This window comes from Nomia melanderi, chromosome 6 (genome assembly GCF_051020985.1).
Source record: "Nomia melanderi isolate GNS246 chromosome 6, iyNomMela1, whole genome shotgun sequence".
NCBI lineage: Eukaryota > Metazoa > Arthropoda > Insecta > Hymenoptera > Halictidae > Nomia > Nomia melanderi.
In genome coordinates this window covers 6654847-6670370 of record NC_135004.1, presented here as the reverse complement: position 1 = coordinate 6670370, position 15524 = coordinate 6654847, and the positions used below count along the sequence as shown (strand labels likewise).

General features: G+C 35.4%; 1 protein-coding gene across 1 annotated transcript in view; it reads left to right on the top strand.

The window, feature by feature from the left end:
• Positions 1–15524, top strand: part of LOC116431668 (lachesin) — a 139372-nt gene that overhangs the window by 72875 nt on the left and 50973 nt on the right. The window contains exon 2 of the mRNA XM_031987426.2: positions 7322–7482. Coding sequence (XP_031843286.1) covers positions 7322–7482 — 161 coding nt within the window. The remainder of the gene's footprint in view (positions 1–7321; positions 7483–15524) is intronic.

The following is a 15524-nucleotide window of genomic DNA, read 5'->3' as shown; positions in this document are numbered from 1 at the left end:
CCGAACATACTGTATAGCTACTTTACACCATCAACATATCGTATTCCTAATAATTTGTATTCATTTTCGTATACAGTGAAGTGCATAATTAAACCAATAGCAACAGATTTCGGGTTAACCGTTATTCGTTGATATGAGCAATGAGGGATACAGTAAACAAATACCATGAGAATATTTTACACGATATTCTACTACTTCTTTGATTCCTTATTTTTTATGATCTTGATAGCCATTGTATTACACACAACTGAATTTATATTGATAAATGTTTTCGTATGATGTATTAAAGAAACAGATGTTTTGTCTAAAAAAATTGAAGATTATCTTCGTTTCTCCAAGAATACTCTAATCTCAAAAAATATACTATTTTGATTTCTGTAAAACAGAGCGTAACCTTTCCTTCTTTTATCTTTTCTATAACAATTCTAGGTAATTGCATCTGACATATGAAACTTTAAAATATTGGACACTTACCAAAAATTACCATATTAATCCAAGGAACAGTCAACAAAGAATTCAAGAAAAATATATTCTCTCTATATTCTTTAAATTTGCACACATATCTGTCAATACGCTAGACCTTGTAGCTTTATTAATCCCTACTGTATTTTAAAAGAAAAAATTGCAGAAGCCATTGATTAATGTGTCCAATGTTTATATTTGTAACGTAGATAGCAAACCGAAGGAAAGATAGCAACTGTTTATTCACAGGAACATACATTTTCTTCTCTATGTATCTATCGGAATTTTCCTCCCCGGAAAATATTGGAAATGATTTTTGTAGTTGAAAGAGTTTTTAATGGTTGCGTTCCTTCGCGCGAACTGTCATGAACTGCTGACCCGCGCTCCCATAAACGACATTTGATATTTTAGAAAACGTTTCTCGTTTATTTTCCTCTCGTTCCATCAATTGAGTTTCGTTCGAAAAAAAATTAGAAAGAAAAAGCGACCGTTGCGTTAACTTTCCGTGTAACTTGAAGAATTGCGAAAGAGGAATTATAGAGTTCGCTTTAAAATCTTGATCGTTCGACCGCCGTGTAGGTACGAATAGCAAATGAACAAAAGAAATTGAAATATATGGAACGAAATGAAATTCTAAAAAAAGACCTATAAAATGAAACTTTGCGACTGATCCAAATTATGCAAATACCACGTAAAATTTGATTAAAAACACGATTGTCTCCATGAAAGGAACTTTTGTTGTTACTTCTGATATGAAGTAATATAATTTATGACTGACACAAAATCCAATTTTCTTGTTATATAAATGATACGTAGTATAATTTTCCCAAACCTTTTAGTCATATTTGCGTTCCTCGAATATAGTTTATCGGTGAAGCATAAGTTATCAAATGTAATAAATTTACAGTGATTTTTACGCTAAAAACTCACTAAAATAAAAATTATAATATATTATAGGTTAACGCTATACACATATTATTAAGAATGCATTATAAATTTAAAAAATATTTAATAATCTGTCAACTGTTCTTTCACATAAATTACCGTCTGATCCTATGATTTTATTAGGTTACTAATGTTTAAAATGGCACACTGTGCATCGATAAGCGTAGACACATTAAACACGAGGAAATATGTCGTTCGGTATGAATATCGAACTGAAAACGGTCGAATATTCATGGATTGAAATCCTTTCGATAAAAAATTTCAGCCATCGAACGATGCTTCCCACGGTATTGTATTTCTTGTAACATCGTATCGCGGCGAACCAGTCGTGGTCAGGTAAAATTTGCACTCGCCACACCTACACTTTTCCTTGAAACCAATAAAAAAATACTCCCCTGACCTCTTTCTCTCTCCATTTCTTTCTCCGTTACCGTCGAATCAGTTTCTTTACGACGCGCCGTGTGTCGGCCATTTTATTGAGCGCACCTTTAGATCGCAGCGAGTCGTTCATGATATATACACGCGCGATCGCATAACCGTCGGTTTCAAGTACTGCTACGAGTACGGCGAACCGTTTCCTAATTTTTCATTGTAATACGATTTACGGGACGTATCAATGCTCCAGTTTCCGGTGAATATTCCTGCCGCGGAAAATGAGTACGAAATCCCTGTAATGTTCTTGTAACCGACATAACTTACTTATTTTGCAGACACAGTGCGCATGTAAATTATATTATGCGGTGTGAACAACTACGGCACGAGCTGTTTTCTTTGAATTCAAGGCAAATATTGACTTTATTTTGTTTGCAACTCTCAGAAGCCGAATGCTTCGACACTCACGCGGCAGGCGAATGCAGGTTCAAAGTGACCCATAACAAAAATTTGTTATGCGTGGTATTCACAGGGGAATATTTTGTAAGACAGTATCTTGCAGGCGTTAAAAAAAAATGGAAAATCTTGGTTTAAATATTACTCTTTTTAATCTGATATTGTATAGCCGATATCACTGTATAGCCGAAGGACCCCCTCTTGTCAGCGTAGCTCTCGCTGTTTATTGCGCCCCGAGCTTCAAGGAAACTTTCCCTTTAGGAGGCACCGATTGACGAAACGCAGACGTCGAGCGTTCGATTTTCCCTTCACTGAGATTATCTTATAATTTGTTCAAAATATTACAAATATGTTCACATATTTACAATATTTATTACAATTAAGAGGAATTAGTATATAAAGTAGCTGTATGTTTCGCATGATTCTGACATATAAATTTTGTATATACTTTGCATCTTATATTATATATAATTGGAACAAAATAACCCTGCATCCGCCGTGCGAAAATTAAATTAGGCGACGCAATGTGGCATTTACAGTACAGCTCTCATGTTCCCGACCGCAGTGTAAAAGCTAAAAGTGTACAGGGGCAAAGGGAATCAGCCACACACTCCACTTCGGTCTTTTCAGGAAACGGTAGCCGGTCCTCCGTGTCCTTGGGATTCGGTAAACATGTTCGTACGTCTCACTTCATCGTATGCCGTTTCGCTTGCATTCTTTATTGTGCGACTTGACCAACAACAAGGACATGCAAAGGACTCAGACGTCGCGATTGCCATAGCTACTGGGTCAAGCGCCACCAGTTGGCGTCTCACCTTGTCTCTGTGCACTTAGGACCTAATACACGAGTGACGCGATCCCGTTACAGTGTTGCAACGATTATTTTGGAGTAACAGTGAAACAAAGTATTTCTGTCTCATAAAAAAAGGATAAAGGAACTATACGTCTTTGTTCTTCCAAAATGGAAGATATAACAGCGTTATTCGTGTGCGTAAGTAGGTCTTTAGCTCGTAGATCGTGGTCGGGAACGTGAGAGCTACACTGTAATTGAAGATCAACTTCCTATGGTTTTACGAATAAAATTTTGGAAGTGTATATTTTTATCCTTTTTAAATCTTTAACATGACTTCTAATCTTTTTCCATAAGAAAATGTGGAAACAAGTTTCAGCTTTGAAGATTGATTCTGTTTAGAGCTAGAAAGTTTTTGATTGAATTATATTGGCATCGTAAGTGGGTCGAGTTTTGAAATGAATTTATCTGTTTCGCTAAAAAGTAACAGCAAACAGTTATGAAATAAAGGAACAATTTAAGTCTACATCGTTTTACCTTCCACGTGAAATTTATTTCAGATTTATCACTGGTAATTGTATCATGTTGTATGATACTTCATGGTTTAACAATCACGTAATGAACGAGAGTACCCACCGATCGGAGACAACGTTTCTCGTGCCAGTAACTTCGGAAGGCAGTTGCCCGAAACACGAACGGAAAATAAATTATTCGGTTGGTGCTTCCAGAGTTAATTACACACTCCATTGAAGAGCAGTCATTTTATTCGGTCGAAAAATGGCAGTTTATTTAATCTTGAATTACGCAGACAATATCAATCGTTCACTCGTATTAATTTATTATTGCTGATTGGATATATATTATATTACTATAGGCTATACAAACTACAATAGTTTATCCATCTATAGCATACTCGAATTTACAAAAATAAGCTTTTAAATAATAAATAAATTTTATATTTAAATATATATAATGTAAAATATTCTCAGCTGTTTTAAACAACATTTTCCATGGCTATCATTGTAAAAATCGAAACTAATTTTTTAATACTTCTGCTGTCTATTATAAAATTACTACAGATTGTACCTTTATTTTTTGTTTATGTTTATTTTAATAAATTTTCATAAAGTATGCATATTTCTTTATCGATTCGATTTTTGTGAAATAGTGCGTGAAATATGTAATTTATACACAGAATAATAATACATAGACAAAAATCGCCTGATCATTATTCATAAGGCTACAGTGTTACAATTTTATTACGTCTACTCACTGTTCAAATTGTAAAAGGTTCAATCTTTCTCAAACCTAACCAGGATCTTTCTCATGCTATAAATGTAATTGAAGAAAATCTACAATCTCTTTGTTACAACAGGAACGGTTTTAGCCTTAACATATTTAAACCCTCGTTAATTTCCTGCCAAGTAGAACACGATTCCACTTTAGAAGGGCGAGAGATTCGACTGAAATTTCACTTGCATATTTCGGTGAAAGGAAAAAAGAAAAAAGCGCAACGATTATCGCAGTGGATACTTTAATCCATAACCGCGGACATTAGTTATGCACGCGGTTATCTTCTCTGCGACTCGGAGTAATGTTATCTGCGGAGCATTTTTTGCAGAGGACATTCTTTCCCACCAATTTACTTTTTAATCCCTTGGATCTCTTTAATTTCCACTCTCTCGGATCCTTTAATACGACTCCGAGTTTATCAGTTTCCGGTCAAAACGACGCGCTTCGTTTCATTGCTGAAATTAACAATGAGGTAATTACAATTGTATCATTACCTGTGTCGATAATTCATTAATTATTTTTATTTTTTTCTCGCTGCACTTCGCTCCGTTTTTCAGAGGAAACAAAAATGTACAATCGCTTGAAAATATGAAATATCCATAAAATATTCATCTCGTAATTTGTTTCGTAACTAAAGCTTTTATTGTGCATAAAACCACGTTTGCAATATTAATTACAATAGAAAATAAATATAAGGTTTCAGAAGACATTCAATGATACATTTACTCATAATTGCATTTTAAATGTAAATAATATTCCAACAGAAGAAGAAATTCATTTATGAGTAATTTGATTCGAAATTGTAAATATGTGTAAACGCAAAACGGTACAAAATTATAAATAAAAATTTTACGAAGTACTGTATGAACATTGTTTCGTAACCTTTCAATTGTTTCTTTCATTTCTTCCAGCAATTAAATTTTCACGTATCTGAATAAAGGCGAATAAATTCGTGATCGATACAGCACTCTATGGTTCAATTAATCGGAATTAACACAGCACTTTACGAACTATACCGTTTCACATTTTCTTTTTCAGCATGCATCACGGTACCATAATAACCAGCACAGAGTATATTCCTATCTATGCATTTTTACAACATACACCGACACGCATTCATTCAAGATGGCTTACACACACACAAACATACTTCGTCTACCTCCGAGCCATCCCAACTACCATCTAGTACCCTATTAAACTGTGTTTCATTCCATTGAAAACGTTGGAGCACCGCTACTTACTATTCAATTCTATTTTTCGTCTGATGCATAAACCGCGGAGTTCTATCTGATAAACGCGATCTCATAAAACTAAGTGCCATTGGATGTGATAAACGCGAGTTATCTCGTTCAGAAACCGAACTCTCTTAATACCTGGGTCAGATCTGATTTTAAGGGACGAGGACGGTGTTGGAAGGAAAGATGTCATTAAGAGATATATGATTCGAACTTTTTTATTATAGAAAATGAATAATATTTATTAAATAAGAGCACTTTATAATTCTTCGTTAGCGTACTTATATTTATTACATCCGAACGTCTAAATACAATTTTGTTATATATTTATTTTATACCAATTTGTAGAATGTTGAATAAATGAATGTTTAAGACATTTAAATATTGGTAACATAAAAATGATTTGAATTTTAAAGAAGTGAATGATTGTGGTGTTTATTAGTTATTATTTGAATTTTTCATAACTACGGCAAACATGAATATCTTTGAGAATTAGTGATTGAAAATAATATTAAAAAAATGTCGAAGTTCTTTTGATGTGCATGTGAACTATATACAGGGCATTCGACTGTAACCAATAGGAATTTTATGAAATGCAAAGAAACTTTTTGCGAACCAAAATAAAACTAAAATCGAGAGTGTCGATACTGCGGTTTCAGCTTCGTTTTCAAATTATTGACCGTTCAAAATCTCTCTGAACTATGACGATCCGTCAATAGTGGTGCGCGTGAGGTAGGTCAGCACGAGTGCGGACAATAACGCCCGCACGGCAGACAGAGACAGACGTCTGACTCAGGCGCCACTGTTGGCGGATTTCAATCGTTAATAACTTGAAAACGCGATCGAAGCCGCAGTTTTGTCATTTTTGATTTTTCTGTCCTTTTGATTTAAATATCACTGCCCAATTCATACTTTGTTACAGTATCAATAGGTTTAATCAATTGTATAACATACCTTCATGCACAAAAAAATTGTTAAAGCTGAAAAGCTGATTGTCCTTTGCAAACAGGATTTTTCAAGAACAGTATATAACGAAAAACCGATTTCCAGATTGACAGTCAACAACCCGAAATTTGCAAAAGATATCCATTGAACTTCGATGCATAAAATATTCTTTAATTTTAAATTAAAACGTACAAAATATTCGTTCCTCTTTCCTGTTACTTCACACGAGTAATACAAAAACCACCCAATAAGCACCAAAAAGAAAATGCGAACATTTCACGAGAATAGCACACGAAACGTTCTCTTCACAATCCAAACAGAGCTCACCAGAATCCAATCAAATTTACATGAGAAGAAACGAATTAGCTGCCGTCTGGGAACTAGGAAACAATAACAGTGCAATTCGAGTTAAAGCGTATAATCAAAATCCATTACGAACTCTCAAAAACCCATTCAAAAGTAAATGAAAACAATATGTATCTGACAATCCAACCAAACCTTGCGCCAAAATCCAATCAAGTTTACGTAAAGAAGAAAACAAATTAGCTGCCCTCTCGGAATAGGAAAACAAGAACGGTACAGTTCAAGTTGGCCATTGCGGAAACGAGACGCATTTAATACAAAGGTGCTCCGAAACGTAACAACGAATGCGTCGGCGAGTATCACAGAGTCCTCGCACGGACGGTCCGCTTTGTTCCGGGCAATATAAGTGAATTTCCGAGGCCGCGGTGGGAGCGCGAGACCTCCCGGTGTCTCTGGCGCGCGTTTACGGCAGCCGGGCAACGCAGACTTTAATATAAAATTACCGCTTTAACTGTTCCAGTGACGGGGCTCGAGCCAGACTTCGAATACCCGTTGGAGAACGTAACGATCCCGCAGGGTCGAGACGCTACCTTCACCTGCGTGGTGAACAACCTCGGTGGATACCGGGTGAGTCCTTCCTCCTCCGCGAGCGGAGATCACTCTGGCGGCGCCAAGGCCCGGGTAACTATTTTACCATTAACCTGTGTCCGCCTGTAATGGACTACCTTATCTACTACTACTAAACCTACTACTACTATCATCACTACTACCTACTACTACTATTACTATTACTACTACTTATGCACCACTTATATATATATATACATATTATATATATATATACGCCGCGTGTGCCTGCACCTTCACCAGCACTGCATTTAACTGCACCAATGCCAGCTATGAGAAAGAAAACCACCGCAGCAGCCGCAACTATCATCAAACCATATCTCTCTGTCTCGCTCTGTCTTAATTTCTCTCTTCCTCTTTCTCTCTATCACTCTGCCTATTTCTCTCGCTCTTTCAACCTAACCCAGAACCTCTGTCTCCCTCTGATCGCCGTACGACATCCATTTTCACCCATCAGACCGATAGAACCCGGCGTACCGACCGCGAACTTAAACTTCGCCGGAGTTCCTCCGTCCTTTTTCTCCCCTTTCTCCGTTTCGCCCGTCCACTCACGACTTTCTCGCGCGAAAGACCTTCCTCTAGCCAGCGCGCGGTAACGAGAGGGGAGTGAAAAGAAATAAAAGAGGCAACAACAGAAAGATCGAAACGAAGGCAGAAGAAAGGTGGGCGGGGGGGGGGGCAGGGACGAGAAGGTGGAAAGAACAGCGGAACAGCGGACGATAGCTAGCGAAAACGTCTTGCATATTGTTGTCCTCTCCTCCCTGACTCTCTTCGTTCCTCCTTCTTCCTTTTCCTGCGCCGCTGTTCGCTGTCTCACTGGTTCGCAGTAGAGCACCGGGCCCGTTCACCGCGAGCGCGGGTGCAAAGTGCTTCCGGTTCAGACGAATATGGAAGTAGTAGAGTGGCGTTTCCCATGTACTCGGTTTTTCAACTGTTTTTCAACTTCGCGGGATTATCGATCACTCCCGAATGATCTTGAATTTCTGGTTTTGTATATTGTATGATGGGGTGTTCTCGTTTTCCTTTGATCATTGGCAGGGGGTAAAGTAAAGGGTTTTTGATTTGAAATAAATGAGATTTTAGTGGTGTTGTATTACTATATTATTGTAGAGTCATAAATGGATGAGTCATTTTTTTAATTAATCACGTGGAGATTTTGATTTTATTATGCAGTTGTTTCGTTGAATGAAAGATGAAATACATGGTTTAATGGCACTGAATGTATTTGAGTTACATTTAGAAGATTGATTGAAGTAGATGTTAGATGTGTGTATATTATATATTTGTAAATATATGGAATTTATTATCAGAGAAATTTCAGTTATTCGTTAAAGGTAATAATTTAGATATGCAGTAAACGTATGCAAATAATCTATCAATTTTAATAAAATTTTCCTTAACCTTCTTTTGCGTAAGTTTCGTTGGAAAACATAATTGTTGTCGTTATGCAATAGAATTTACTACTTCCATATAAATATTAATGAACACAGTAGAGTACATTGGAGTAAAAGTAAACGGAGATCAGAGTTTTCTACTTTTATACTCTTCTATCCACTTCATAGTAGTCGTGTGCGTGAAATTCTAAAACGTACTTATGAAGCACCCTGTACGTAGTCGTATACATAAGTATTTGTCATATTCATGAGTTTAGTTAGCATAGAATCATGTATTTTTAGTGACCGTGAGAAATCAGTACGAATAGGCCTACTTACTAATTGCTGCAGGGTTCAATTACCAAAGTGGCATGTGCTTTCCGTTAGGTTGCTTTATAGTGGACCTATATTTATTCAACAACAATTCCATCAGACTTCTTTCGCTTAATTACATTCTGAACGGATCAAAATTTTAATGGCAGCTATTACTATTTGATATTTTACAATAAAGTGCAACACTTCTTTAAAATTATGCTAATCATTGTCACGAGAAGACTGCGGATTTTGTACATTTGTATTGTGAACATATTTATCAAATGTAAATTTTAATATTAGAGTTACCAAGTAGTCAATATTTCCTGACATCTTGCTATATTTGATATAATCATCTATGACTGACACTTGATTTCCCGTTGCCTACAACCAAATCAGATACTGTACTTCATTGAACTGTATAATAATTGTTCAACTATTGTCAATATTATTAATGATACAGCATAAAATATTGATATATAGCAAAGAACGTTTTAACATCATTTAATGTATAATAATTTCATATTATATTCTTTTCGTTATATCAAAATACTACCTTGGAATTCCTTAAAATCCATTTTCTTGAATTGTTCAAGACTTTTATTGTAGTGGGTACATATACGTACAACTGTATTAATTGATTTAATAATCGACGTGTAAATGCTCTCCTGAATTCCAGAAATACATGAATTCCGTAAACCCATAAAGATCTGCAGTCTACAATATTGACATTTTAAAAGAATGATCCATTCGTTTCTTAAATACTTAAACGACAATACTTCCTCTTTTAAAGTATATTTTCTAGTGTATTTAATAAGAGATACATGTAAATATTTACAATTCTGTCGCTGGTGTAACATCTAACACTTAATGTTTACTAATTATGATTGCAATGAATAATTTATAACAATCAGTATATGATATACTCTAATAGAAATACCGTGCAAATTATTCGTTTATTTGTTCACGCGTATTTATTTAATTACTGCCAACATTCGCGAAACGTCGCCGGAAGCCATCAATATTGGCAATTTATCAACTATCGCGTGCTAGCGGTGTACGTTGCAAAAAAAAAGAATACTCCAGAGAAATCAGGACGGTGTTTCTACCACAGATGTATCCCCCGTACACAACTCGCTTGTTAAAAATCGAATTCTATCCGGTACCGACATAGCACCACATCAGTCATATTTTTTCACTGGTGTTATTCATATTGAACTGCTGTCGGAATACATGCGGACACTGTATAAAATTTATCAGAAACAAAATATTTAGATTCCATATTCTGTGCCCATTTCATGAGTACATATTCTACATTCTTCGTGTTATATACAATCTAAAGGGATTGCATATTAATTGTTTCTTTATAATAGTGTTTCTTTATAACATTGATTACAATTAATAAACCGTTTAATGTGTCCAAGTATTTGCAATTCTTTATGAAAATAGTAAGAATATTTTTTTCACATAAATACTTTTATAAATTCGGTAATTATGAAATAAGATAATTAAAGACAATTATTTTGACTTCAAACGAGAACTTTGAAATGTTATTTCGAATTACATGTTATTTTATCTCGTAGTTATTACTTTATTTATTCGTTTATTACGTAGTTATTCTCGTTATTTAATCATTTCAGTGGTAATTATCTTGTATCTAAAATAAAGGAATGACAAAACAATAAACACGAGATCATTAAATGACCACGTTAATTTAGAAAATTGATTTACTACCAGTAAATATAGTTGGTCAGCAAAATTCATACTTTATATAAATACGTATTATTATAAAATTTATATTTTCATTCCTCATTAATACTTGTATTTCGTATTGGACAGGTGTCGGACATTATTAATTAAGCAACTTTCTTTTGTATAAGTGAATTAGACGGTTCAGTCGTGTAACATAAAATTCTTTAAAGATAGAGTAATCATTAACAAAATTGGTTGATATCGTGCTCGATAACGCGATGCATACATAATTACTTCATTTCAACAGTTAGAAGATTTTCATAACTGCAACTTGGGTGAATTATATTTGACGGTTTTACGGTCCCACTTGTTGAACGGATTTCTTGTTAGATGAAAGAGTCGGCGGGGAGAATATTTCTTTCGAAAGAGATTCCACCGAAACTTGGCCAGTAGATTTTAATTAAGTTCTCAGACCTTAAAAGTTTATAACACGGGAAAATAAACGATTCTTTCGGCCAATGGTCGACGCGTTTCGGCCTTCCTCGTCGCGCTCGGCCCAAACCGATTCTCCGTCGCGAGATATAATCATTTACACCCCTCGCAGGCGAAACAGAGTCTCGCTCAGAGACTCATAAAACAGAATTATTAAATTTCTTGTTCCCCTCACTTTATTAAGGAACTTTTATTAATGGGACGGATAATTAATTGTAGAACACGATAGGTTCGAATCGTGTGTACACTCTTACCCATATAATCTAAGTGCAAATGTACAACAGTTGAACATTAAATTTTGATACCTTGTCGATTGTTTGAAATACGGCACATTAAACCAATGACTGAAGTTACTTTGAGACAAAGTAGAAGAAAACATATTATGTTTTTAGCTTTCAATCTTGAAAATAGTGTTTTCTTCATTTACAATACCCCTTCTCAAAGAAGCAATCAGATATATCAAACTACAGTTATCATATCATGAAATGCAATAAAAATATTTAAGTAACTTTCTTTACAGTGCGCCTCTCACGTTCATAGCCGCGATCAAAAAGATACAAGGGCACAAGGACAAGTGGAGACGTCCACTCGCGGCGCTCGACCTAATAGCTATGACAACCGTGACACCTCAGTCCTTGGCACATCCTTATTGTTAGCCGAGTCGCGTAACAAAGAACGCAAGCGAAACGGCATGCTATGAAATGAGATGTACAAACACATTTACTGAATCCTCAGGACACGAAGGCTCGGCGATATGTGCCTGGAAGGACCGAGATAGAGCGTGTAGCCGATTCTCCTTGCCCCTGTGCACTTCTGGCTTTTAGACCGTGCATATGAACGTGAAAGCCGAACTGTAAATATATATCTGGGACATTATATAATTAATACAAACTATCTGAAACAGTATATATAAAGGAAAATGAATTTGCAATTTTTCTAAAGAAAAATTAGTACGCAATTTTTCTAAAGAAAAATTGATTAATTATTAAAGTATAGTATCTTTTCGATCTAGGGCGTATGGCATTGAATTCCTGTTTTTGCTGCCGTTAACCTTTGAAACGTTTGATCAAGCAAACGTCACTGGCACAGATGAAATTGATCTAAAGGAGCCTAGGAAGAAGGACAATGATAAAATGTGTTTCGTAAATGCATGCATAATTTCAGTTATAGCGTGTTCCTTCAGCAAAAATCACCGGTCTTTCTGTACGTCGTGGCGCGGCGCGGGCGCAAGCAAGCGGGCACGTCCAACTCGCGCGTATTTGACTTGCTGATTCGTATACGACAAATTATCATTTTCATTTTCATTCTCATGATCAAGAGACCTGGTAAAGTCTTGCGCGAAATGTATGCGCATATATACGAGGCGTAAACACGCCGAGTATCTTTGCCCTTTACGAATACGGTGAATGACAAATCACTCTGACTTAATCATCTGATGTCACTTGAGCAGCGATAAAGAAAAAAGTGTTCCGTGAACGCGGCTCGTAAGAGAACCCCGTTCTTACGTGCGTTATTGTTCAATTCTAGCCCCATTGCGCAATAGTTCGATATCATACGTTTTCCTGTCGAAATATTGCAAATGATTGAATAATTAAATACAATTTTACATGACGTCTCATTCGATTTGCTTGTGTTCTTGATTATGCATATTAAAATCTAAGATAAAATTTTTGTAAATAATTATGTAATTAAATTCAATTGTATAGTGTCCCGTCAAGTTTGATCGTTCTGGCGACAACACATGTTACACTTTAATACAAAATCTTTCTGAATAAACGTTGTAATTAAATGTAATTGTAGAAATCTGATTGTCCTATTAACTATATTCAATTTTAGTGCCATCGTATTCTATGAATAAAAATAAGAATATCATATAAATAAAAGGTCGTAAATACTTTATAAATAAAACAGTAACGGAACACCAACTCTTATTATATTATAGAGTATCTTACCAAAAGTACCATAATAATATTCACAAATTTTCAAAAGCATCTCATCATCTCCTCGAAGAACACAAATTTCTAATTTCTAAATTTCCGTGGGATGATCGTATCATGGAAAACGAAGTCTATCACACTAACCGATTCGAAAAGAGACTCACGAAATAATCTCCTAAATCTTTGAAGCAGCGTTTCGTTTAAGAGCGCGGCGAAAGGGGGAAAGGAGAGAGAGAAAGAGAGAGGGAGAGAGAGAGAAAAGGAAAATATTCCTCTGGAGATTACTCGAGTTTCTTCCGCGTCAAGTTTCCAGCTGTTCCGTTCGTATTTTTCAGCGGCGCGCGACTCGGATAATCCATTACGCACCGTTTTGGAAATCTCTTTAAATATTCTTCCCTCGTGGCTCGCTGCGGAGGCGCGGATCCGACAAGACGAGTAACTTAAATAAGCGTACTCGAAAAGCTTAATCTTGCCATTCATGCGCCGATGAATACCCGGCAATAAACGCATTCTGCAGCGGCATTCCACGGCAGTTAGAAATACAAAGTTCCGCGACAGCAATTTCGCTTTTCCGTAGGAACTCTTGATCGCCGGTTTCCATCGCATTGTCGACGTACCCGGCTAACAATGAGACGTTACGATTTATTTTCATCGTCTGGCCCTCACCCGTGGAAAAAAATTTAGAGTGCCTCTTCCGCGACGCGTTTAATTAACACGCTACATCTTCGGGGATGCTTAGGCGTTTTTGAACATTTTGTTTAAGGAGAAATTGAGTTTTTGTGTCTTCGGGATAATTGAATTTTTGAGGATTTTCGTTTAGGGGAAAACGGATTTTTTCGTTTAATCGACATGCCGGATATTTAGAAATTTATAGGTGCTTTTGAAAATTTTGTTTAGGGAGAAATTGAGTTTTCGTTTCTTTGAAATAGTTAGTTTTTTAACACTGGAACTACTATATGGTGAAGAATGACCTATTTCAGGATTCTTCCTTTACAGTTATCGAAAGATGTGGATGCTTTTCTAAGAAATAGTTAAATACGTAAATTAAACAAAATCTCAACGAATGCTTTTTTGTAGTTTGTACAAGAAAATATAAACTTGTCAACAGTCTCAACAGATCCAGTGTTAAATACTAGAACTTCGTATCATATATTTTTATAGAATATAAATATACAACTGGGAGTGTACACAAATCGAACCTGTTCAAGTTATTCATTTTAGTGAAAAAAATACAAAACTTGGTGCATTGTTTCTTATATAAATATGTTGTCATTCTTATACGTTGCAATGAATATATTAAAACCATGGAATTTGTTTACTTTCCATATTTATTAAATGTATCTTCAAAAAACTATATATATACAGATGAAAATGGGAAACAATTCTTTTGCAGTAAATTTAAATGTAGTTAATTATGTATTATTAATAGAATTCTCATATCTACAAGATAAAAAAAGTTATTAACTAATAGCAACTACAAATTATAATCTTCTGCCTCTGTATTCACACTTCCTCGAAAGTTGTCTATTTCAAACGTGAAAGATCATTATACAACGGTGTCCCCATTAATCAACTTCATGGAATGGTAATAGTTTCATAGAATTTTAGTAACCATGAAGAGGGTTGAAAATCCGGTACATGGCTTGCTGGCTTCTTAGATTTAAGCTTCGACGCTAAAATGCACCAGAAACGGAAAAGAATGACACTTCGCCGATAAACTTGCTCGATCACGAAAACCATCGTGCAATAAAATCTATTTAATCTTTGCAACATATTTACGACAACAAAAATTTGTAATCTTCACTCTAATTTCATTCCAAACAACTGTATAATACAATTCCATGCAATGACAATGAAAAACTTGAATTATATAATTCTCACGAATATTTTACTAATAATTCTCATAAAATAGTAACTTATAAAACTATTTAGCATTTATATATTCTAAAACTGTATACCCTCCAGTTTGTTTGATTGTCGAAAATTGTCTCAAAGACAGTTAGTCGATATAAATCAAACGAATAATAAATCATTCGACTGGAAGATGTACTCGATTGTATTGTCCAATATTGATATTACTGATCCGAATAAACTTGCTCGTACAGCTAAACGAAGAGTTTAATCTCACATGTATGAAAAAGAAAAGAAAGAGAGAAATAAATCATGTGCTTTCCTCCCGATCGGCGTTGATTCATCACCAATCGCACAACGTATGTCGCACAGAACGTTTCCTCACACCAATGCACCCTACACTTGAGACTATTTTGTTCGTGGGATGAGATATCATGCA